The sequence below is a fragment of the Mobula hypostoma genome, chromosome 2 (genome assembly GCF_963921235.1).
Source record: "Mobula hypostoma chromosome 2, sMobHyp1.1, whole genome shotgun sequence".
NCBI classification, from domain to species: Eukaryota; Metazoa; Chordata; class Chondrichthyes; order Myliobatiformes; family Myliobatidae; genus Mobula; species Mobula hypostoma.
Window position 1 is genome coordinate 176,079,223 of NC_086098.1, and position 24,382 is coordinate 176,103,604.

Consider the following 24,382-nt stretch of genomic DNA (forward strand, 5'->3'; position numbering starts at 1 on the left):
TTGCTCATTGTAAATTGTCCACTGATTAGGCTATAGTTTTCTCAATAAATAAATTAATTCATGGACCCCAATATCAGGTGGGCTGCCCAGTACAGAAATGAAAATTTTTCCTCCAAATGGTGGTGAATCCTTGGAAGGGTATTCAAGGAGTGGATTAATGGATTTAAGAGAAATGGGGCACTTGGGAAGTGTCACGGGGTGAATATCAGCCACTATTGCTGCTGAAGATCAGAATGGTACAAATGCCCAATGGAGATCTCCTAGTTCTGTTCCTTGTTTTCAAGGGTCTGGAACTTGGTTTATTGGCGTCTTGCCTATAGCCGTTAGTCAAAGTGAATATTGGTAGGGTGATTAGCCATGATGGCTCAATGTCAAGGTTGTAAACTCTTGTCCTGGAATCTCGATACATCAAACAAATTTGGAAACATTACTAGCATTGGACGGAGCATAGTTTTACCAAACACATTGTAACAGTTTTGTAAATCTGGTAAAAGAGAAAAGGCTTAATCGGATAATAATGTGTACCGAAAATCAAAAACCAATCGGCAATTACTGGAAAAGTGAAATGAAACACATGCTGGAAACACTCAGCAGGTTGGAATTATCATTTTCGATTAAGGATCTATCTGACAAACACTATTCACTTCAAGCTGCACTGGTGCACAGCCGAGCAATAAATGAAATGCTCCCATGCACATAGCATTTGCCATGCAGCTGGAATTTTATTTTATGTAATGTTAATATAATTTTGAAATCATGCTCATAATTGTCAAATAGTGTGCAAAATTAATTGTTAATGAACATTATCCATAAATTTTCTAAATAAAAAATGTACCACAACTTTTACTTTGAACCATTTTAGAGCTTCACCGTACTTCTATTGTTGGTGTTTCTAGGTATAACACTGTTACAAAGTGTAACAATAAACACAGAATGGAACTTGGTAGCTCATTGTTAATAAATTGCAGATACTATCTAAATTTAAAAGTTAACAAAATGTGAAAGATTTTCCTTGTACTGTATTTTATACTCAATTAATAAAATCAACAGTGTGTGAGTTTTTCCATTTTCATTCTAAATATTCATAGATTAGTATTACAATAAAGTATTAGTGCTGCACAGTTTTCAGTCTGTATATTAATCGTTGGTCTGTGCAGCAGTTTGAAAAAAATATTAGAGGGATTGCTACTGATAGAGAGTTTCTGACCCACACCTTTACCTGTGTTTCTGTCTGTTGTTTTCTGGTTTTATTCTGAATAGACCGTGCTTTTGGATTAGTCTGGGGAGGATGTAGATAAATGTCAAAGTCCAGCTTATCATCTGCACGAATGCACACATGCAGTGAAAATCTTATTTGCAGCAGCATCTCAGGCACGTGTACAAGGACGTTGCCCGGTCTGAAACACCTGAGTGAAAAGGAAAGATTGAATAGGTTAGGATTTTATTCCTCGGAATGTAGAAGGCTGAGGGGAGATGTGATAGAGGTATACAAAGTTGAGGGGTATAGACAGGGTAAATGCAAGCGGGCTTTTTCCACTGAGGTTGGGTGGAACTACAACCAGAGGTCATGGGTTAAGGGTGAAAGGTGAGAAGTTTAAGGGGAACATGAGGGGGAAACTTCACTTGGAGGGTGATGCGTGCAAACTCGATTTCAACATTTAAGGGATGTTTGGACAGGTATGTGGATGGTCAGGTTATGGAGGCAGTTGATGGGAGAGCAGTCCAAGTGGTTCAGCACAGACTGTCTCTGCTGTACTTTCCTGATTTTATAACTCTACATCATATCAGACACACAACGCTCAAGAAAAGCATGAATCACTCGCATGTTATACATAATTCTTAGAACACAAAACAAAAGAGTCTTTTAGTGCAAAGTGATTAAAGTGTTCATAGCGTTGCTGATCTGTAGTGATTAGGGTCTTGCTGGCTGGTTCAAGAACTGGATTGATCGAAGGGAAGTAGCTCTTCAAGAAGACAGAATTAAGTGACGAAGTTTGTGTGCCGCTTGACATTTTCCCATTCAGGACTACTACAGCTGAAGTCTACAGTCACAGTCATGGGTACTTGTATGTTGCAATTATTATATGCAGTTTATTTTATTATTATATATTGCATTGTACCGCTGCTGCAAAACAAGAAATTTAGCAACATATGCCAGTGCTATTAAACCTGATTCTGTTCCCGTACCTGGTGGGGTTGGGACATCGGGTTTCTGTAACAGACGCTGGGAATCTTCATCAACACACAAAATGCTGGAGGATCTCAGCAAGTTAGGTCGCATCAATGGAGGGGAATAAGCAGTTGATATTTTGAGTCTGAGTCTGATCCTGATCCTGATCCTGATGAAGGGTCTCTGCCTGAAACATTCCCCTCCATAGCGGCTCCTTCTCTTGCTGTTTGTGGTGGTCAGGCTTCTGTGCCTTCTGCCTGATGGTAGCTGTGCGAAGCCTGCATGGACCAGAGGGTGGGGATAGAGTCACAGAAAAATACTGCACAGTAAAAGGTCCTTTGGCCCATCTAGTCCATGCCAAACCATTTAACCTGCCTACTCACATCAACCTGCACCGGGACCATAGTCCTCCATACCCCTACCATCCACATACCTGTCCAAACTTCTCTTAAACCATGAAATTGAGCTCTCGTGTACTACTTGTGCTGGTAGCTCGTTTCACACTCTCAGCACCCTCTGAGTGAAGAAGTTCCCCCGATGTTCCCCTTAAACTTTTCACCTTTCACCCCTAATCCATGACCTCTAGTTGTAGCCTCACCCAACGTCAGTGGAAAAAGTCTGTTTGCATTTGCCCTATCTGTACCCCTCATAATTTTGTATATCTCTATCAAAACTTCTATGTTCCAAGGAATAAAGTCCTAACCTATTCAATCATTTCTCATATGGAAGGTCTTTGGAAGTTGCTTTCGTGAGGCAAAGCTTCCTGTAGATATGACTAGTGGTTGGGAGGGATGCACCCATGGTGTATTGGGCAGAGTCACCTATTCTCTGCAGCTTCAGTGCATTCGAATGGCAACCAATGGAAGGAAAGCATGTGATGGAATCTGCAGGAATACAACAAACCGGAGATGGTATTCCCTGATCCATATTGTCCCCAGAGTGTGCACCCATCTAAAGTTTAAGTGGAGTTCAAGCAGATGGCATATCGAGTCACTCTATTTAATACTAGTATCCTATTATCTTCAATAGTGGTTTGGGTTTGCAGGAGGGGTGGTTTTGAGGCTTTACAAGGTATTGGTAAGACTGCATTTGGAGTATTGAGAGCTGTTTTGGGGCCCCTTATCTCATGAAGGTTGTGCTGGTAATGAAGATTGTCTATAGGTGGTTCACAAGAATGATCCCTGGAATGAAAGGGTTAACATATGAGCTGTGTCTGATGGCTCTTGGACTGTACTCGCTGGAGTTTAGAAAGCTGAGGAGTGGGATCTCATTGAGACCTATCGAATATCGAAACCCCCAAATAGAGTGGATACGGAGAGGACGCTTCCAATAGTGGGGGAGTCTAGGACTAGAGGGTACAGCCACCGTATACAAGAACATCCCTTCAGAACAGATGAGAAGGAATTTCTTTAGACAGAAGGTCGTGAACCCATGAAATTCATTGCCACAGATAGATGTAGATTCAAGTGATTGGGTATATTTAAAGTAGAGTTTGATAGGTTCTCGATTAAAAAGGGTATCAAGGGTTACGGGGAGAGTGGGGCTGAGAGGGATAATAATGATGGAAGAGCGGAGCAGAACTCGATGGGCCAAATGGTCTAATTCAGCTCCTATATTATGTGGGAAGAAAGGCATTTGTTAGTTATTGTTCTTGGGTAAAAGTTGTTTTACTTTTTGCGTCCTCTTGTTCCAGGCCTTCTTTTCAACTGAACCAAGTGGTCACCGTATGACAGGCCTCCGAGCTGTGCCCTCCCTTCAGCTGCCCACCATCTGAGGGATCTTCCTGTGCTGCTTGCCCACCAGCCTCCTGCCAGTCCCTCGAAGATCGGTTGCCTGCCTGTGCATTAAGCTGCGAGCCCCCCGCCCCCCTACGATCAGACTGCCATGTTCCACCGATTCACCAGCTTCTTCTATGGGGACTCTGAAGATGTCTGCGCACAGGCTCCTGATCCCAGATTAATCGAGAAGGAGGACGATGGCTGGCTAATCGTTGACTTTCCAGGTGAGTTTCAAGCACGTAATCTCAGTGGCTAGTGGTAAAATTCATTTTTGGAATCTCTTTGAATTCTGGGAATTTTTTTTTAAATGAACCCCAGCTTCAGGAACAGTTATCACCCTTCAACCATCAGGCTCCTGAACCGGTGTGGATAACTTCACTCACCCCAACACCACACTGATTCCTCAACCAGCGGACTCACATTCCAGGCTTTGCCAAGTGATGTTCTCAATATTGTTTATTCACTTATTGATTTGTTATTTTATTATTTGTTGTATTTGCACAGTTTTTCTTTTGCACATTGGTTGCTTGTTGTAGTTTTTCATTGATTTTGTTGTATTTCTTTGTTCAACTGTGAATGCCTGCAAGAAAATGAATCTCGGGGTAGTACATGGTGACATGCATGTAAGATGTTACAACATAGGAGCAGAATTTGGCCACTCAGCCCATTGAGTCTGCTCCACCATTCCATCATGCCTGATTACTTTTCCATCTCATCCCCATTCTCATGCCTTTTCCATGTAACCTTTGATGTCCTGATTGCCTAAGAACTTTTCAACCTCTGTTTTAAATATATTCAAGCTGACCTTGGAAACGAAGTCCATAGATTCACCACCCTCTGGCTAGATAAATTCCTTCTCATCTCTGTTCTAATTGGACGTCTTTCTATTCTGTGGCTGTGTCCACTGCTCCTAGACTCCCCAGTATTAGGAACATGCTCTCCGCGTCCACTCTATCTAAGCCTTTCGATGTTCAATAGTTTTCAATGAGGATTTCCCAACCCCCTCATTCTTCTAAACCCCGGCAAGTATAGGCTGAGGGCCATCATATGCTCCTTGTACACTAGCCCTTTCATTCCCAGAATTATTCTCGTGAGCCTCCTCTAGACTCCCCCCAATGCCAGCATGTCTTTTCTTGGATAAGGGGCCCAAAACTGCTCTCAATACTCCCCAGTGCCTCAGCATCACATCCTTGCTCTCATATTCTAGCTAGCATTGCATTTGCCTTCCTCGCCACTGACTCAACCTGCAAATTAACTTTAAGGGCATTCTGCAAAAGGACTCCAAAGTCCCTTTGTAACTTTTTGAATTTCTCCCTGTTTAGGAAATAGACCAGGCCTTTATTCCTTCCACCAGAGTGCATGACCGTACACTTCCCTACGCTATATTCTACTGCCACTTCTTTGTCCATTCTTTCAATCTGTCCAGGTCCTTCTGCAGACTCTCTGCTTCCTCAACATTACCTGCCCCTCCACCTATCTTCGTATTGTCTGCAAACTTGGCCAAAAAGCCATCAATTCCATTGTCTGAATCATTGATATATCATGTGAAAAGAAGCGGTCCCAACACTGACCCCTGCTGAAAGCCACTAGTCACCGGCAGCCAACCAGAAAGGGCCCCCTTTCTTCACATTCTTTGCCTCATAATGCCCATCAACCAAACTTTTATCCATGCTGAAATCTTTCCTGTAGATTTATGGGCTCTTATTCTTGTTAAGCAGCCTCATGTGCAAAACTTTATCAAAGGGCTTCTGAAAATCCATGTAAGCAACATCCACTGAGTCTCCTTTGTCTATCCTGACTTTGGTGTATTTTGTCATGTGCATCCAAGTACCTGAAACCCTCATCCTTAATAATGGACTCCAACAACTGAAGTCAAGCTAAATGGTCTATAATTTCCCTTTCTTCTGCCTCTCTCCCTTCTTAAAGAGTGGAGTGCTATTTGAAATTTTCCAGTCCTCTGCAACCGTTTCAGAATCTAGTAATTCTTGAGAGATTACTATCTCTTCAGCTAACTCTTTCAGAACCCTGGGGTGTAGTCCACCTAGTCCAGGTGACTCATTTACCTTCAGATCTTCCAGCTTCCCAAGTACCTTCTCCTTAGTAGTAGCAGCTGCACTCTCTGCTTCCCCCTGACAATCTCAAATTTCTGGCACACTGCTTGTGATGACAGACACAAAATGTTTAATAGATACGTCCGTTATTTCCTTGTCCACCATTACTACCCCTCCTGTGGCTCTTTCCAGTTGTCCAATATCCACTCTCGTCTCTCTTTTACTCCTTATATAATAAAATGGCCTAATTCTGCTCCTATATCTTATGATATAATAAAGCACAAAAAAACACTTGTTATCACCACAAATATATCCAAGTCCAAATCAAATCCACACTTCCAAAAAATCCTTAACACCAAGATGCTGAGTGATTTTTGATGACTTCTTTGATTACCCATCTTTTCCTCAATAGGGTGTGTGGAAACAATAAGAGTGAGAAAGGTTGTGAAGTTTGGTGCTCTACAAGTAGAAAACCTTCTTCTTGAAGGGTATTGCGCTGTAGAAACCTATGGTGTTGCTTAATCTAACTCTGAGTCCTCCCATCTCAGAAGAGGAGAGGTGGGTACTATAATGATATTTAAAAGACATTTGGATTGGTACGTAGGAAAGATTTAGGGTGGGGTTTCCAACTTTTTTTTATGCCATGGACCAATACCATTAAGCAAAGGGGTCCTTGGACCCCAGGTTGGGACTCCCTGCTTTAGGGGAGTGTGGATCAAAAGTGTAAATGAGGGTAGCTTAAGTGGTCATCTTGGTCAACAAGGATGAGTTTGGTTGGAGAGTTAGGCTTTATGGATTGTCCTAAAGGAAGAGGTGGAAACTGGGGTATCTTCAGGAAAAACGTGGCTCCTCACCAAAGACCTTGCACAAACATTGGGATAGAAACCTCTGTCACATCGATTTTCTGTGTTTAAAAAAGAGAACTGAAAGTGAATATACTAGGACTTGGTCTCATGCCCTGGTTTAGTGTAATGGAGAGGTGCCTGCTCTGAATGGGTACTCAATGGCAATAGGTTCATGCAGTAAGTTCATGACTGCTTGTTGGTGGGAGTGATCTGATTACTGGTCTGTCAATACATGGTGCTTTGGATTGTGTTTGGAATTTATCAATCTATAGGTCATGATACTTAGACTTGGCCTATATCATTTTTTGTGACTATGTTTTGCTTCTATTGTAATTATATGGGCCTTGTGCTGTGTGTGACTGTTGGTGCTATGTTTTGTATCTTGACCCCAGAGGAACACTGTTTCATTTGGCTGTATACATGTGGATGGTTGAATATAACTTAAATTTGCATGTGCTTCACCCCAGTGTGTCTGCCCCTGTGTTTACAGCGTCACAGAAGAAAGAATACTTTCTCCCTCCTCACCCTTCCCCTCCTGGCACCACAGCAGCATAGCGATTAGCACAGTGCTATTACAGTTCAGGGCGTCGGCGTCTGGCATTCAATTCCAGCATCCTCTGTAAGCGAGCATGTGTGTTCCTTCCCAGTGTGTGCATGGGTGTCCTTCCTCAGTCCAAAGACATACCAGGTAGTACAAACCCCATTTCCAGAAAAGTTGGGATATTTTCCAAAATGCAATAAAAACAAAAGTCTGTGATATGTTAATTCATGTGAACCTTTATTTAACTGACAAAAGTACAAAGAAAAGATTTTCAATAGTTTTACTGACCAACTTAATTGTATTTTGTAAATATACACAAATTTAGAATTTGATGGCTGCAACACACTCAACAAAAGTTGGGACAGAGTTAAAATAAGATTGAAAAGTGCACAGAAAAGTCATGCTACTGTGACAATTATAGCCACCTGGGCTTGGGAGTACTTCGGAAAACCATTGTCACTCAACACAGTCTGTCGCTGCATCCAGAAATGCAACTTGAAACTGTATTACGCAAGGAGGAAGCCATACATCAACTCTATGCAGAAAGCCGGCAAGTTCTCTGGGCCCGAGCTCAACTCAGATGGACCGAAAGACTGTGGAACCGTGTGCTGTGGTCAAATGAGTCCACATTTCAGCTAGTTTTCAGAAAAAACGGGCGTCGAGTTCTCCGTGCAAAAAATGAAAACGACCATCCAGATTGTTATCAGTGAAAGGTGTAAAAGCCAGCATCTGTGATGGTATGGGGGTGCATCAGTGCCCATGGCATGGGTGAGTTGCATGTATGTGAAGGTACCATTGACTCTGAGGTGTATATTAGGATTTTAGAGAGACATATGTTGCCATCAAGGCAATGTCTCTTCCCGGGACGTCCATGCTTATTTCAGCAGGACAATGCCAGACCACATTCTGCACGGGCTACAACAGCGTGGCTTTGTAGACACAGAGTGCGTGTGCTTGACTGGCCTGCTGCCAGTCCAGATATATCTCCTATTGAAAATATATGGCGCATCATGAAGAGGAGAATCAGACAACAGAGATCACAGACTGTTGAGCAGCTGAAGTCTTATATCAAGTAAGAATGGACAAAATTTCCAATTGCAAATCTACTACAATTAGTACCCTCAGTTCCAAAACAATTAAAAAGTGTTATTAAAAGGAAAGGTGATGTAACACAACGGTAAACATGCCTCTGTCCCAACTTTTGTTGAGTGTGTTGCAGCCATCAAATTCTAAATTTGTGTATGTTTACAAAATACAATTACGTTGGTCAGTAAAACTATTGAAAATCTTTTCTTTGTACTTTTGTCAGTTAAATAAAGGTTCACGTGAATTAGCATATCACAGATTTTTGTTTTTATTGCATTTTGGAAAATATCCCAACTTTTCTGGAGATGGGGTTTGTAGTTCGATTGGTCATTGTAAGTTGTCCTGTGGTTAGGCTGGGCTGCAGGGCCACGCTGCATCTCTAAATAAATAATCTGGTTTTCCCCAAGGGTGAAATTTGCCCATGGGAAATGTACCCCTTTACCTTGCTGATCTGATGACAGATTCTCCAGCTGTTTTCTTCCTGGTCTTGTGCTTCAGAATGAACTGTTTGTAACAGACTGCACTGTCCCTTGGGCTCTTACTTTGCAAGCAGTGGCACTAGTTCTGGTCACTTGTTCCAGCTGCAAGGGATATTTTGTACAAAATATCATGCAGAGCCGATCATTTAGCCTGTCACTATTTAAACATGAGAAAGTCTGCAGATGGGGGAACTACAGAGCAAAACACACAACATGTGGAGGAAATCGGCAGGCCAGGCAGCATCTATAGAGATGAATAGACAGTCGACGTTTCAGGCCGAGACCCTTCTTCAGGAATGAGAAGGAAGGGGGAAGATGCCAAAATATAAAGGTGGGGGGAGGGGAAGGAGGCTGGCTGGAAAGTGATAGGTGAAGCCGGGTGGGTTAGAAAGATAAATGGCTGGAGAAGAAGGAATCTGGTGGGAGACGAGAGTGGACAATAGTAGAAAGGGATGGAGGAGCAGGCCCAGGAGGAGGTGATATTTATGCCAGCCCTCTCGATGCAGCTATTTAGTCCCACTCATTCACTTTTCCACATTCCAGAGTTTGGAGTTAAATTCTGGCGCTGGCGCGACTGTAAGGAGTTTGCACTTCCTCCCGTAAACATGTGGGTTTCCTCCGGTTGCTCCAGTTTCCTCCCACAGTCCAAAGAAATTAATCATTGTAAGTTGTGATTAGGCTAGGGTTAAATAAGTGGGCTGCTGGGAAAGTAGCTCGTTGGGTCAGAAGGGCCTATTCCATGCTGCATTTCTTAATAAATAAAGTAAATATTTTTCCCTCTAAGCACAGATTAAATGTTATTTTACTGTTGCTAAGAGCCAGTCTTGGATCTCCTTGGTCACTGGGTTATTGTGAACAACTGCCCCCTGCAGGTGTGTGGTGGAAGTGCGGCTAAGGTTTCTGCAGGGCCCAAGAGTAAGTCCTCTCTCAGCTGCAACCGATGAACGGTTTGAAATGGTTGCAAGTAAAATAGCTGCTGATAATCTGGAATGAGGAGGGTGCAGAAAAAGGGAATAATCATAAGATATAGGAGCAGAATTAGGCTATCTGGCCCACTGACTCTGCTCCACCATTCTGTCTTGGCTGATTTATTATCCCCCTCAACCACATTCTCTTGTCTTTTCCCTGTAACCTTTGACACCCTTACTAACTAAGAAACTATCAAGCTGTGCTTTAAGTATACCCCTTGATTTGGCCTCCACAGCCATCTGGCTAAAAAAAAATTCTTTTCATCTCTGTTATCCTTTAGTTCTGAGGATGCATCCTCTGGTCTGAGATTCCCCCACAATAGTAAACATCCTCTCCAAGCCCACTGTATCTAGACCTTTCAATATCTGATAGGATTTGTGTAACTTCCTGAACCTGCCAGCTATTGAGTATGAGCCTGGCTACAAATTAGGGAGAGGTCACTGTTACTGTGCTCAAAGCTACTGTGTCGTTCCATTGTGGATCTGATTGTAATCTCATCTCTGCAGCCCTGATAGCTCTCAGTAACGTTTCACCCCTTACTGGTGCACCGGAGGTCACGGGTTGACCTATGATGCCAGCCTGGGAAATCGCGCCATCGATCACTCTTTGTTTTGCTGTCCTGGGAACAGCATGCACATGCCATCAGAAAGAAGGCACATCAGCACCCCTGCTTCCTTAGAAATTCGTGTAGATTCAGCTTGTCACTGAAAACATTGACAAACTTCTCTAGAGGCACAGTGGAGGGTACCCTGACAGGTTGCATCATGGCCTCTTGTGGAAAAACCAATGCCCAGGAATGGAAAAGTCTACATAAAGTGGTGAATACAACCCAGTCCATCACAGGCAAAGGCCTCTCCACCAATGACCACATTTACATGGAGCACTGCCACAAGGAAGCAGCATCCATCATCAAGGACCCCCACCACCCAGGCCCTGCTCTCTTCTCGCTACCACCATCAGGTAGGAGGTACAGGAGCCTCAGGTCTCACACCACCAAGTTTAGGAGCAATTATTATCCTACAACCATCAGGCTCTTGAATCAGCTTGTATAACTTCTCCCACCACAGCTCTGAACTTGAAAAATACGCCAGGATGGTTCGGCGGAGCAGGTTTGGTGGGCTGAATTTTTGTCCTTTCTCTTGCGGTCCAAGTGAGGTGGTAGGTGGTGGAGGCTTTGGTAAAATTCAAGAGTCATGTGAATGAAGTATTGAGTCCAACGATCGGATCCAGAGTAGAACTGAATTATTCCGAGTCCCACATGGGCTCCTTCAAGTTCTCTGTTGGTTTATGGAGCTTTTCTAATTGCTCTGTTATCTCTGTATTCTGCTATCAGGATGCTAGTATTTGTGTTCCTGTTCAGCCCTTGGGTCAGCTGCTACATTGGTGAGCTGCATTCCCTGGTGACTAGAGGGAATTATTGTGACAATGTGACTAACGGTTTGAAAGTGCTGCCTGATGTACAAGAAGGCTTGAGAGAGTAATTTGACCTTGGAGCTTAAAAGCCACTAGATAAGAACATAAGAAAAGGGGCCAGCTTGCCTACCTATATTTCTTGAATTTGCTCTGGTGTTAATTTAGAAATGGTATGGATGGGCTGAGTCCACCCTAAACATTAAGTACTCATTTACATCGATCCTATTGGACCATAAGACGTAGAAGCAGAATCAGGCCGTTTGGCCCATCAAGTCCATTCCGTCATTCCATCATAGCTGATTTAGTATCCCTCTCACACCATTCTCCTGCCTCTTCTCCGCAACTTTTGACACCCTCCGAATCAAGAACCTATCAACCCCCACTTCAAATATACTCAGTGACTTGGCTTCTACAGATTCCTCTTCACTGGCAAAAGAAATTCCTCCTCATCTCTGTCATCCTGTTTTCTCAAGCTGTGTCCTCTGGTCCTAGACTCCGCCACTACAGGAAGTATCCTCTCCACATCCTCTGTATCTAGGCATTTCAATATTTGGTAGGTTTCAGTGGGAACCTCTCCCTCATTCTTTGGTGGCATTGGAAACCTGGACATAACAGATTTTTCTGTCTCAGGCCACGTCCCTGCACTTGTCCCCATGTCCCCTTATTCCTTCAAAGAATCTATCAGTCTGTTTGAATGGACACAACGATGGGGTCTCCTCGTGCTCGAGGAGAGAATTCCAAAGGCTCACTATCGACTGTTTGAAGTTTCTCCTCTTCTTATCCTAACCAGCCCTTTGCAACAGTAAATTGGAAACACGAGAGACTGCATGTGCTGGAGTCTGGAGAAATGGGCCTAGCGGGTCAGAATCTTGTCCTGATAAAATGTAGTCCCATGGATGCCCCTAATGTATTTGCCTCTACCCACCCTTGGCAGTGCATTCCACACAGTTGCCATGCTGTATGAGGAAAACCTACCTCCAATACTCTATACTTGTCTCCAAACATTTTATAGTTATCCCTTTTGTATCAGCCATTTTACCCTGGGGAGAGAGCGTTGTCTGTCCACTCTGTGCCTCTTATCATCTTGAACATCTCTGTCAAGCTAGCTCTCATCCCCAGTCCCTCCTAAGAGAAAAGCCCTAGATCACTCAACCCATTGTGATGCAGGTTTTGTACCCAAAATGTCAACAATTAGAGGTAGAGGCAGATATATTGGGGAACAGACTCAATGGGCCAAATGGCCTAATTTGCACCTATATCTTAAGGTGTCATGGTCTTATTTAAGACTGCTTAGATAGCCCTCCGCTTTACTTTTGTCATGTGTTTGAGGGAGGAAAGGATTTAGTTGATGTTGGAGTGAGTTAAAAACATCATGGACCAAAGGTGCCTGTACTGTTCTGTTTCTAAAAACATTTAATTTCTAAATGTGCTTACTCAGAGTAAAGTTTCTACTGCTAAAACTCTGCTCAGGGAGTTGAAATCTTTGGAGGTGCAGGAACCAAGAGGGGTAGGTGTCACAACCCACAAGACTCCAACTGAATACCCATTTGATAGGGCTCCTCTGTCTGACTGTCTCTTGCGCTTTAACTGATTTATTAAATACTTCCTTTCAGATGAACTTTAATTATCAAATAAAACATTAAAGCAAATAAACATTTCGTAAATTTTATTTCCCATAAAATCTTTTAAAATTTCACGAAAAAGAACTTCTGTTCATTGGTCACACTGATCCTAGATGGTTGGGGAGTCTAGGACCAGAGGGCACACCCTCAGAATAGAGAGACGTCCATTTAGAATGGAGGTGAGGAGGAATTTCTTTAGCCAGTGGGTGGTGAATCTGTGGAATTCATTGCCACAGACGGCTGTGGAGGCCAATTCATGGGGTATATTTAAAGCAGAGGTTGATGGATTCTTGATTAGTAAGGGTGCGAAAGGTTATGGGGAGAAGGCAGGAGAATAAGGTTGTGAGGGGAATGGATCAGCCATGATGAAGTGGCACATCAGACATGATGGGCTGAATGGCCTGATTCTGCTCCTATGTCTTCTGGTCTTGATAATGTCCATTCATGTCGAGGTCATCTGCTCTCTGGAATAACAGCTGATAATATTTTATATGAAGATGGATGAGCCAAGAAATAATGAGATGTGTGAAGCTGGGGTATAGAATGTCACAGTAGCCTTCATAAAAATTGCTGGTGAACGCAGCAGGCCAGGCAGCATCTCTAGGAAGAGGTACAGTTGACGTTTCGGGCCCAGACCCTTCGTCAGGACTAACTGAAAGAAGAGCTAGTAAGAGATTTGGAAGGGGGAGGGGGAGATCCAAAATGATAGGAGAAGAGACGGGGGTAGGGGATGGAGCCAAGAGCTGGACAGGTGATTGGCAAAAGGGATATGAGAGGATCATGGGACAGGAGGCCTAGGGAGAAAGACAAGGGGGAGGGGGGGAAAACCAGAGGATGGGCAAGGGGTATAGTGAGAGGGACAAAAAGGAGAGAGAGAGAAAGAATGTGTGTATATAAATAAATAACGGATGGGGTACGAGGGGGAGGTGGGGCATTAGCTGAAGTTTGAGAAGTCAATGTTCATGCCATCAGGTTGGAGGCTGCCCAGACTGAATATAAGGTGTTGTTCCTCCAACCTGAGTGTGGCTTCATCTTTACAGTAGAGGAGGCCGTGGATAGACATATCAGAATGGGAATGGGACATGGAATTAAAAGGTCACAGTAACCTTGTTGGTTTTTAAGCACCTCTTTACTTTTAACTTATTTGGAGTTCCTTGACCTCTCCACTTAGTTTCCATTGAGTTCAACTGAAAATTAAGGGAGAGGGGCTCAGTGAACCCAACTTATTTCTGTCTATGACCTTGGGAGTTCTACATACCAGCTCACCAGCACGATGTCGAAGATATCTGGGGTGGCCAATGATTGCAGATCTTGCTGGAGGCCTGTTATCGGCAAGAGCAGGGGTTCCCACCTTGGGGTCCACAGACCCCTCAGTTGATGGTAAAGCTCCATAGCATAAAAAGGTTGGGAACCCCTGTTCTAGAATGAAAGCTTATAGTTATGCCCAAGAAACAGGAGCAAGTGAAGGGCAGGTCCTTGCGCTTCCATCGTTTAGTTATGAAAACTTTGTTTTGTCTGGTTGTTTCTAAGTTTTACACATAACCAACAGTCCCAGAGCTGCACCAACACTTTGACCCAACTTGTCAATGCCAGGTCGCCATATCAACTCATCTCTGCCAACCAAGTTGTCCACTTGAGCTAGTTCCTTTTGCCTGCATTTGGTCTATATTTCTCTAAACCTTTTCTCTATGTGACTATCTAAATGTCCTTTAAATGTTATAGTTGTACCTACCTCTGCTGCTTCATAGCTCAATCCATATACTAACCATCCTCTGTGAAAAAAGTTGCCCCTCGGGTCCCTTTGGCTCTTTTATCTCCTAATTTAATCATGTGCCCTCTAATTTTGGACTCCTCTACCCTTTGGAAAAGATGGTGACCTTTCAGCTTATTGATGCCTCCCATTGTTTATAAAACTCTATAGGGCCGCCCTTGGCCTCCCTGTCACCCTGGTTTAACGTTAGAGCAGCTGCTCTGGAGAAATTACATCTCCCTCTGACTCCCTCAGCGGGAGTTCCTCAACTATCCATATATACCACATTAAGAGCAGCATCCATCATCAAAGACCCCCATTGTGTATGTGCGGAGCAAGGACAACAACAGAGTAGTCGGATTAAACGTTTATACTGAGTCACATTAGTAAAACAATGCCTGTTGGGCAACAGTGTGGGAGTGACAAACTGGGATCACAGAAAAGAAACACGTGCTAACGCAAAAGCCCGCACCCAGAAGAGGGAGGGTGAGAGCCCTGCGCGCGTAGGAGGCCCAATTAATTCACAGTGCGATCAAACGGCCATCAATCCAGTGCAGTTCACCCACCATCCAGACCATGCTCTCTTCTCACCACTTCCATCAGGAAGGAGTTAGTTACAGGAGCCTTGGGTCCCACACCACCAGATTCAGGAGCAGTTATAATCCTACAACAGTCCGTAAGCTCCTTAGCCAGCATGGATAATTTCAATCACCACAGCTCTGAACTGATTCTACAACAGACAAACTCACTTTCAAGGACTCTACAACTAGTTCTCAGCATTACCCTTTGTACTTGCACTGTTTGTCTTTTGCACATTGGTTGTTCATCAGTCTTTGTGTGTAGTTTTTCATAAATTCTATTGTATTCCCCCCCACCAAATACCTGCAGGAAAATGAATCTCAGGGTTTTTATGGTGACATATACGCACTTCGATAATAAATTTACTGTACTTTGCATGGTCACTTGTAAATGTAGAAGTTGCATTATTTAGGATTGACTGTGCAACACAAACAAAATGCTGGAGGAACTCAACAAGTCAGACAGGATCTGTGGATGGAAATAAACAGTTGACGATCGAGCCAGGACCCTTCACCGGGACTATGGAAATGAATAAACAGTCGATGTTTCGGACTGAGGCTCTTCAGCAGGACATGATAAAGGGTCTCTCCCAAAATACTGACCGTTTGTTAATTTCTATAGATGCTGAGTTCCTCCAGCATTTAGTGTGTGTTCCTTTGGAATTGACTGAACGTGATTGGCATGAAATTTGCTTTACAGCTTGGCCTGTATTTCCTCTTTATATTTGAATGTAATGGCTATTAACTCTGAACCCGCTCACAATTACCTTTAGCAGTTAACATCACTGCAGTTGCTGTGGCTTTGAAGTGTCCTACTTCAGAGAGCACCACACATTAATTATCGGAGAAATACTCTCCAGGATAATTTTACGCATTTCTTTTGATTCCTAAGTTTGCCTTTAGCTAGAGGTGAAACCACTCCCCACAAAGAGAGTGCACATTTTATGTTTATTGTAATGATGTTTTCAATTCTTAGAAGGTGGTACTTGCCATTAGTAATGGAAAGTTGGGCTGGAGAAAGTCACCCCAGATAACGTGTGCACCTCCAGGACATGGTTCCACTGAGTTCTGTGCCCGGTGTAGTTTCCATGAGACATTATTTCTTCTCTCCTCATCACCCTGCTCCAAAAATAACTTGTAACATTCCTTTTCCCAGTTAGTTTTGTACACAAAAGGGAACCTACCCTATCACCTATCCACCTATCACCTTTCAGCTTCTTACTCAGCCCCCACTCACCTGGCTTCACCAATCACATTTTAGCTTGTACTTTCCTTCCCATCAGCCCCACCACCTTTTCTGGCTTCTTCCTCCCCCCCGCCCCCCACCTCCTTCCTTTCCAGTCCTGAAAAGGGCCTCACCCAAAACGTTGTCTGTATATTCCTCTCTGCAGGCTGAATTCCTCCAGCATTTTGTATGTGTTACTCTGGATTTCCAACATTTGCGGAATCTCTTGTGTGTACAAAAGGGAGTTCGTTCTTTGGAGCAAATTGTTCTTGGGCTGTTTGCTCTTAATGGACTTTAAAGAGAAATGCTGGACCTGTCATTATGGGGGAAAATGACTAATCAGTCTTTTTATTTTTGTTTTTTTTTTCACCCTCTCCCTAATTTTCCCTTCAAACCCTTTCAACAAAATACTTTTGATTCTCTCGCACCAACTTGTTACGACCACCATGCCCACCACTGGATGATGGTATTGCCCCTCCTACCCGTACCTGCAAGTTGTGAATCGAGATGCTTGCATTACCCCCTCAAGCGAAGAAGTGGAGGTGAAGGCAAACACTACCGTGCCTGACGACACCCCTCCTCCACCGGCCCCTTCTTCTCTTGAGTCTCTTTCTAGTGGCAGTGACTCCAGTCCTGCCCGGTCTTCGGCTGGCACGTTGGAAGAGAGTTGGTTTGTCACCCCTCCCCCCTGTTTTACTGCAGAAGGCCAGGATGACATCCAGGTGGAGAGCAGCCCTTTGGAAAACCTGCTCATTGAACACCCGAGCATGTCTGTTTATGCCGACAGCAACACCAACATCAGTACCCTGGAGGACGTCAGCGAGATCAACATTGGGTAAGAACTGCCTGGGGCTTGTGAGAGCGTGTGGTGGGAGGGGGAGTGGTTCGATGTAATGGAAAATGTCCTTTCCTCCTCATACAGTAACTAAACGACCCCTTTCAGGGTGATTAAGTACACAGTGACACTCCGATACTCTTCACCCTTGCCACTGGCATGGTGACATAGCGGATACCTAACGCTACTGCAGTGCAAGTGATCACCAATCAGGGTTCAGTTCCGGATTTATAAGAAGTTTGCATGTTCTCCCTGTGTTTGCGTGAGCTTCCTCCCACATTCCAACGATGTACAGGCTCAGGTTTGTAAGCTGCGGGTGTGCTAGGTTGGCACAGAAGCACTTGCAGACTGCCCCCAGCACAGTCCTGTCTGTATCGGTCTTACACATTTCACTGTATTTCAATGCATATAATACAAAGTTCATCTTTAAAAGATGAGCTTTATTTGTCACATGTACATTGACACGTACAAGTGATTTGCGCCGTTTTGCATCACTGACCAACACTGTCCGAATGTGTGCAGGGGGCAGCCCGCAAGTACTTCTGCATCGACATAGCATGGCCACAACTTACGAACCATAACCGGCACATCTTTGGAATGTGGGAGGAAACCAGAGCCTCAGAGGGAAGCCACGCAATCGCAACTTCCTTACAGACACGGCGAGAACTGAATCCATGCTACCGCGCCTGATGGGCAGGTTTTCCTGATATTCGGAGTGAGCCCCACATAATTTTGTACATATGATAGAGTAGTATCATTGTTTCCCGTGAATTGGGTGAATTTACAGGGAGCAAGCAGGGAACTGAGCTCTGTCAGCTTCAAGGGAATGGAAGCAACCCAGTAATTGGAGCTTTTCGAACTCTGGACTAATGAGGCAGCCAGATGCCGAGCTGTCACATAATGGATTTATTGGAGTTTTACTGTGCTTTCTTCCAATTTGATTGCAAAGATTTGTTACAGTGCTATTGTTACCTTGTAGGCTAGACAATGTGATCCCAACTCCACAGTATTTGTTCCAATTCTGAATTTGGTCCTCTGATCACTTGTTGACAATGGCCTCCTGATAAGTAACACGTCCTAAGTGTTCATCCTTGTTTTCAAACTTCAATTCCTTACCCACCCCCTCCTAGCAGCCCCCTGACCCTTCAACAGCCCGGATCCTCAGAGTTCAATTCTGATGTCATCTGCAAGGAGTCTGTACTGCGCATGGGTTTCCTCTGGGTGCTCCGGTTTCCTCCCACATTCTAAAGATGTAATATTTAGAAGGTTAATTGGTCGTTGTAAATTGTCCTGTGATTAGGCTAGGATAAAATCAGGGGTTGCTGGGATGTAAGGCCCTATTCCACACTGCATCTCGGTAAGTAAATAGAAATTTCTGCACCCCTTCAGTTCTGACCTCTGGCCTGAAGGTAGTCATCAAAAATCAAATTAAAAGAAGCAGATCTGTGGCAGACTCTCTTAGAAGATCAGTAGGCAGGGGCACGCCATTTGGCCCATCGAGCCTGTTCCACCATTCAATAAGATCATGACTGGTCTGGCCATGGACTCCGCTCCACCTGCCTGCCTTTTCCCCATAACCTTCAATTCTTCTGCCTTGTAAAACCAAACATAACTGTGTCTTAAGTATATTTAATGAGGTTGCCTCTATTGCTTCCCTGGACGATGTGGTTGCACTCTATTGTGCTTCATTTCCAGGTTAAGTATGCAACGTGCATGTGACATGTTGACAGGGAAACAATGGTGTGGATGTAATAATGTGTTAGAAGTCTGATTCATGAAACCTGGCTTCTTGCTCCCTTTGTAGAACGACGGCTCAGACTAGGGTGGAACGTTGGGCACCCCCGGCTCCTGCAGCAGTGCTAGGGCGAACGGGCATCTTGGAAAAGGCAAATCAGGTCCGCCGCATCCAACGGGCGAAACAGCGGGTTGAGAAACGCCAGTTGAGCCGCAACCGACTCCAGAGGCAGAACCTAGCGAGGGAGAGCCGCCACCGACGGACCAAACATCATGGCAACTTTGTGTACCAGCCACCCCGGCGCCAGTACAACTACTAAACCACTTCAGGAAACCGGGTAGTTTGGGTCAGTCAGATGGCATTAACAATAAACCTTGGGCAAACTGTGCACCTCACCGCCGCACGGTTTTCATTGTAGCTGGCCTTTTTGTTCTGAGGTAGCTCTTTCAAAATAAAAACAATTTGTTCCATACTCCAACAGGGACACATCATATGGGACCTTCTCTTGTCTTTCCGCTTAGTTCACCTTTTGTTTTCAGGAACATGCAAATGAGCTTGCCCGTTTGCTTTCCTTCCTAATTAAGCTAGTAGAACCCAGTGCTCGGCTTTGCTTCATTCAGACAAACTGAAATGCTAATGTGCCAACAGGAGAATTAGTGAACCTTCTACCACTCTTGCCTATTCCAGCCTGCAGTCAGTCAGCTATATTGGGTTAACTTAGCCCGACCAGGGTTTGGAGCTCAAGTTAGTTAATCATTTTCTGCTTGAATCCATTTCACTGAGGGGAAAATACTTCCGAAGGACCTGTTCCTGTGCCGTACTGTTTTATGCTCTGTAGACAGGCACGTGAATGTGAGGGAAATGCAGGGATGTGGACACTGTGTAGGCAGAAGGGATTAGTTTAGTTGGCCATTTGATTACTAATTTTAATTGGTTCAGCGCAAAGGGCCTGTTCCTGTGTTTAAATTGATATCACTGTAAAGAGTTGTCAATAAGTTTACAGATTACTCTGGACTTTTCCCTCACCAGATCAAGTTCCCTTTGCATAATAGATCTGGCCGAGATCCAATCCTGATGAAGGGTCTCGGCCCAAAAATGTCAACTGTTTATTCCTCTCCATAGATGCTGCCTGACCTGCTGAGTTCCACCAGCATTTTGTGTGTGTTGCAGTGAGATCACCCATTATTTAAACTAGCTGCATTTAATGGGACATGGCCTCAGGAAAGTACAGCCCAGAAATAGTGTACCAGACTAAATACTACCACACAAAAATAACATGCAATGCAGATTGTGTACATGAACGCTGGAACTCTGAAGTGAACCAAAAAAAAAATGCTACTGAGATCTAACAAAGGGTTCCATTATGTACTGTGACCTTTGCATTCAAGGTGCTGAGAAAACCACTGTGCATTTGGAATAATTCTGTTCATTTTGTGGGTGATAGCTTCCATTGTCAAATCTTCTTGGGCCCTTTGGTTTTGCAGTCTATTCGTGCTAGTTTTGGATGCCTCCATCCCAATCTCCAGCTTGTCAGCGATGCTAAGAATGCTTAGCTTTTTAATTGCTTCCCCTCTAAAAATGAACTTTCTGCAGTTTTGAATGAACAAATGCTTGTGGGGCGCCGGTGGCATGCTTCTGACTCCAATGACAAGGGTGTGTTTGAGATGCTTTCATTAAATACTCAGTGCACTGAACCTCTACTGGTGTAACTGGGGCTTTCAACAGCAATTCGTATCTACCTACTAACTTGTACTGAATGCCTTGTTATAAAAGAAAGTCCTTATACTAGGGTCTGACTATGGATCTATCCAAGTGTGGTGCTGAACTGATAGAATAATACAATTTTATTTTGTAACAGAAAACATGTGAGTTTGTGGACAGTATTATTTCTTGATTACTACAACAACTAAAGGTTTTGAAGTTTCTGCTGTGCTGCTGTTGAGATCAGTGCTCTGAAATAGAATTACTTGTCAGTGACTGGGATGAGAGTGTTTTACTGATGTATGTTTCTGAATAATTTATTTAAGGATAAATGTGTTTTGTGAGCTACAGTTTTTCATGCTAAACTACACAGCACAGGCTCTCTCAGGGACAATACTCCACAATGCAGTGTGTTTGTTAATTTAAATTAATATCCATATAAATAAGAAACATGAGGCTTATGTACATAATCTTTTGTTTTTGGGCTCCTGTTCATCATGGATTTTGGGTGGCTTATGTGGAGTAATAGTAACTTTTCTCTCAGGATGAAGATCGCTACTGTTTGGATAAAGCGGCGGCTTCATTAACTAATAATTTTCTGTCAGTGCTATTTTGAGATTTGATTAAGTTATCGTCTCCAGTCTATCACAATGAGGTGATGTACTTGGTTGGAAACCTCGACAGATGAATCTCCACCTTTCAAGATCACTGTTAAGCTTTAGTTCACTTGTTCTGTGACAAACTTCTAAACCACAATTGCTTGGTCTATTTGAGAGGACCATATCTTTAATTACAAGTCCTTGAATGTGATCATGATTGAAATTGTCTGATTTAGGGATGCCACAGTAGTATTACAGCTCAGGGTGCTGGGAGTTCAATTCCGGTGCCGCCTATAAGGAGTTTGTACATTCTCCCCATGGTGCGTGTGGTTCCTCCGGGTACTGCGGTTTCCTCCCACAGTCCAAAGACATGCTGGTTAGCAGGGTAATTGGACATTGTAAATTATCCTGTGATTAGGATAATGTTTAAAAAGGTGGATTGCTGGCTATAAGGGCCGGAAGGGCCTATGCCATGCTGTTCTCTACTTATGAAGCAGTTAATTTCTGTCTAATGTAAGGGTTGATATACAACACTCAGTTCTCTGTGCATTGCTTGAAGTTTATATATATCTATAATACCTGAACTTAAAGCAATACTTTTATAGGGGTAGGTGGAGCTAATACTTTAAAAAATGGCATTTCTCCTCTTTTCCCCTATCACCAAGCTGTGGCTTTGAAATGTAAAATCCTCAATGCAAAAGAAGCAACTTTGGATTTCAGTAGTGAAATTTCAAAAAGAGAATGTTACAAGGTTGAAACAGGCTAATGAATCCATTAGATCAGGGGTTTCTCAACCTGGGGTTCACAGACCCCTTGCTTATGGTGTTGCTCTATGGCATATAAAAGGTTGGGACTCCTGCATTAGATCTTTGCTCGTATGTGCCTCTGGATGAGCTCTATATAGTAATCCCTCTTTAGTTTTATTTCCAATATCACCTTAATTTTCCAATTTTTTCTGGATATTTTTCATTTTGTTTTCTGATGTATAATATTTAAACATTAGATACTGCATCATGCACATCTAATTAGCACTAAAATGCCATACTACAAACCTTAGAATAAAACACAATACTAGAGCGTGTTCTGTCTTTTAAATTTTGTGGTTCTATTATTAATTGTGTACTGCTGAGAAACATTTTTTTTTGTTAGCATAGTGTCTGAGTCCTTGTTCTAACTGCAGTCTGAATGTGTCATCTATTATGTTATGGGCGTTATTGACAATACCGCTGGCCAGTGACTCTTAATGAAAAGAAACATATCCACACTGAAATTGTTTCGTTTCTGCAGGGAAGTGTGCAAGCGGTGGATTGTTGCACACAACGTAATCTGGCCGCAGCAGTGTGGTCACCAAGGTCAATAGGGGAAATCCCCACATCCAACATCTCTGGATGCAGTATTGTCACTATATGCAGCCATTTAATAAAATAAATGTACTAAAAAAATTAGTTATACAGCTTGTGTTCATCAAGTTTACCTCCCATGTATTGATTTGTGTACGTGCCTTCCATTCTGGGGCTGAAGTGAGGGGAGGGGATTTTAATTCGAGATGTGTATACATGAGCAGAAATTGACATTTGAATGGCAACAGTAAAGTCCTATGCAAAACAAAGGGCAGCTTGTGTGTGTGTGTGTTTTTTTGGTCTCATAACTGTTTTCAAACTGTTTCTAAATATTGGAAGTGTGAAATGTAACTGGATTATGGATGTTGCAGTAGTGCTTGTTATTATAGCCACTTGCTGACTGTGGGAATTTCATTATTTTCATATATAAAAATATCACTTTTTCCAAAAACTATTGCATTGTGTCCTCGATGTGTTTGGTAATTGTCTAAATCTTTAAACATAGAAAAATAATTATAATTTCTCCTTCCAAAAGCCTCTGGTGGATGGACAGATATCTGCTAGTGTAGTGATTAGTGTAACACTATTACTGTGCCAGCAAATGGTTAATTGATTATTTGGGTGTGGCAGGCTCCCTGGGCTGGAAGGGTCTGTTATTATGCTGTCTCTCTAAATTAAAAAAAAATGAAGTACTTAAGTTACAATGTCCTTTAATTCATATTGGAGGTAACAGTCCTCCTCCCTTGGCCAGCCAGAGGTCTTATTGACTATTTAACATCTTATTAGCTTACCACTAACTAGACTTTGTAAGATTATTGTTCAGATCACATTTGGAGTGGATAGACAAGAACGTGGGAGATGGAATGCATAAAGTGTCAGTTTATCTAGTTGGGTGGAGAAAAAACAAAACAGCAATTTTGAATAATGAAAGGTTGAAAAGTTTGAAAGGTGTTCAGATGGCCCACCTCAAACCTGAGTTACTAAGTCAATATACAAAAACAAGCAAGCAATGAAGGCAACCAATATATTGGCCTATATCTCAAACTGGTTTGAGAACAAGAGTAGAGGTTTCATAGTGTAGTTATGTAGGGCGATGGTGAGTTTGTGGCTGAAAATCAATATATATTGGTCTAGTCTATTTCCAGAAGGACGTACTTGAAATAGAGAAAACTCAAGATCCACTAGATTCATTCTATAATAGAAAGGCCGCAATTAACAGATATACAGCTGGGAAGATTGCAAAGCAATCTCACTGAAACATGCACAAGTCTTGATGGTATGGATGAGAGAATTTGCTTTCCCTGATAGGAATCAAATACTGTAATATGTTGTGAAATTCAGATATCCCGAGGCTTTAAATCCCAGTCGCATAAGGAAGGTATCAACTAGATTGGGATTGGAATGTTTCTTTACCTAGATAGCTGTAAGCATTTAAAATTCTCCACCTCAGGTCCCATCGTTGAGCATATCCAAACAGAGTAAAATAGGAAAGGGGTGCTGACTTTAAGATCACCCAATGGCAGAGAAGTGTTTTTCTGTTCTAATCTGCAAATCACATTTCCTACAATTTCACTGGGAGAAAAACAAACACCCTTTACACATGATTGCATTCTGAAGTACCTGCCCGGCCAAGAGGAACTGGGTTGCCAAATATAACAAATGGCT

General features: G+C 43.1%; 1 protein-coding gene across 7 annotated transcripts in view; it reads left to right on the top strand.

The window, feature by feature from the left end:
• Window positions 1-23,193, top strand: part of LOC134342696 (tumor protein p53-inducible nuclear protein 2) — a 59,104-nt gene extending 35,911 nt beyond the window's left edge. For 6 of the 7 annotated variants that reach the window (XM_063041131.1, XM_063041132.1, XM_063041130.1 and 3 more), the window contains 3 exons: window positions 3,864-4,172; window positions 17,003-17,342; window positions 19,147-23,193. In XM_063041131.1, coding sequence (XP_062897201.1) covers window positions 4,055-4,172; window positions 17,003-17,342; window positions 19,147-19,396 — 708 coding nt within the window. In that variant the 5' untranslated portion in view covers window positions 3,864-4,054 and the 3' untranslated portion in view covers window positions 19,397-23,193. The remainder of the gene's footprint in view (window positions 1-3,863; window positions 4,173-17,002; window positions 17,343-19,146) is intronic. The other variant, XM_063041137.1, reaches the window with a different exon arrangement.
• Window positions 23,194-24,382: the final 1,189 nt, after the last annotated feature.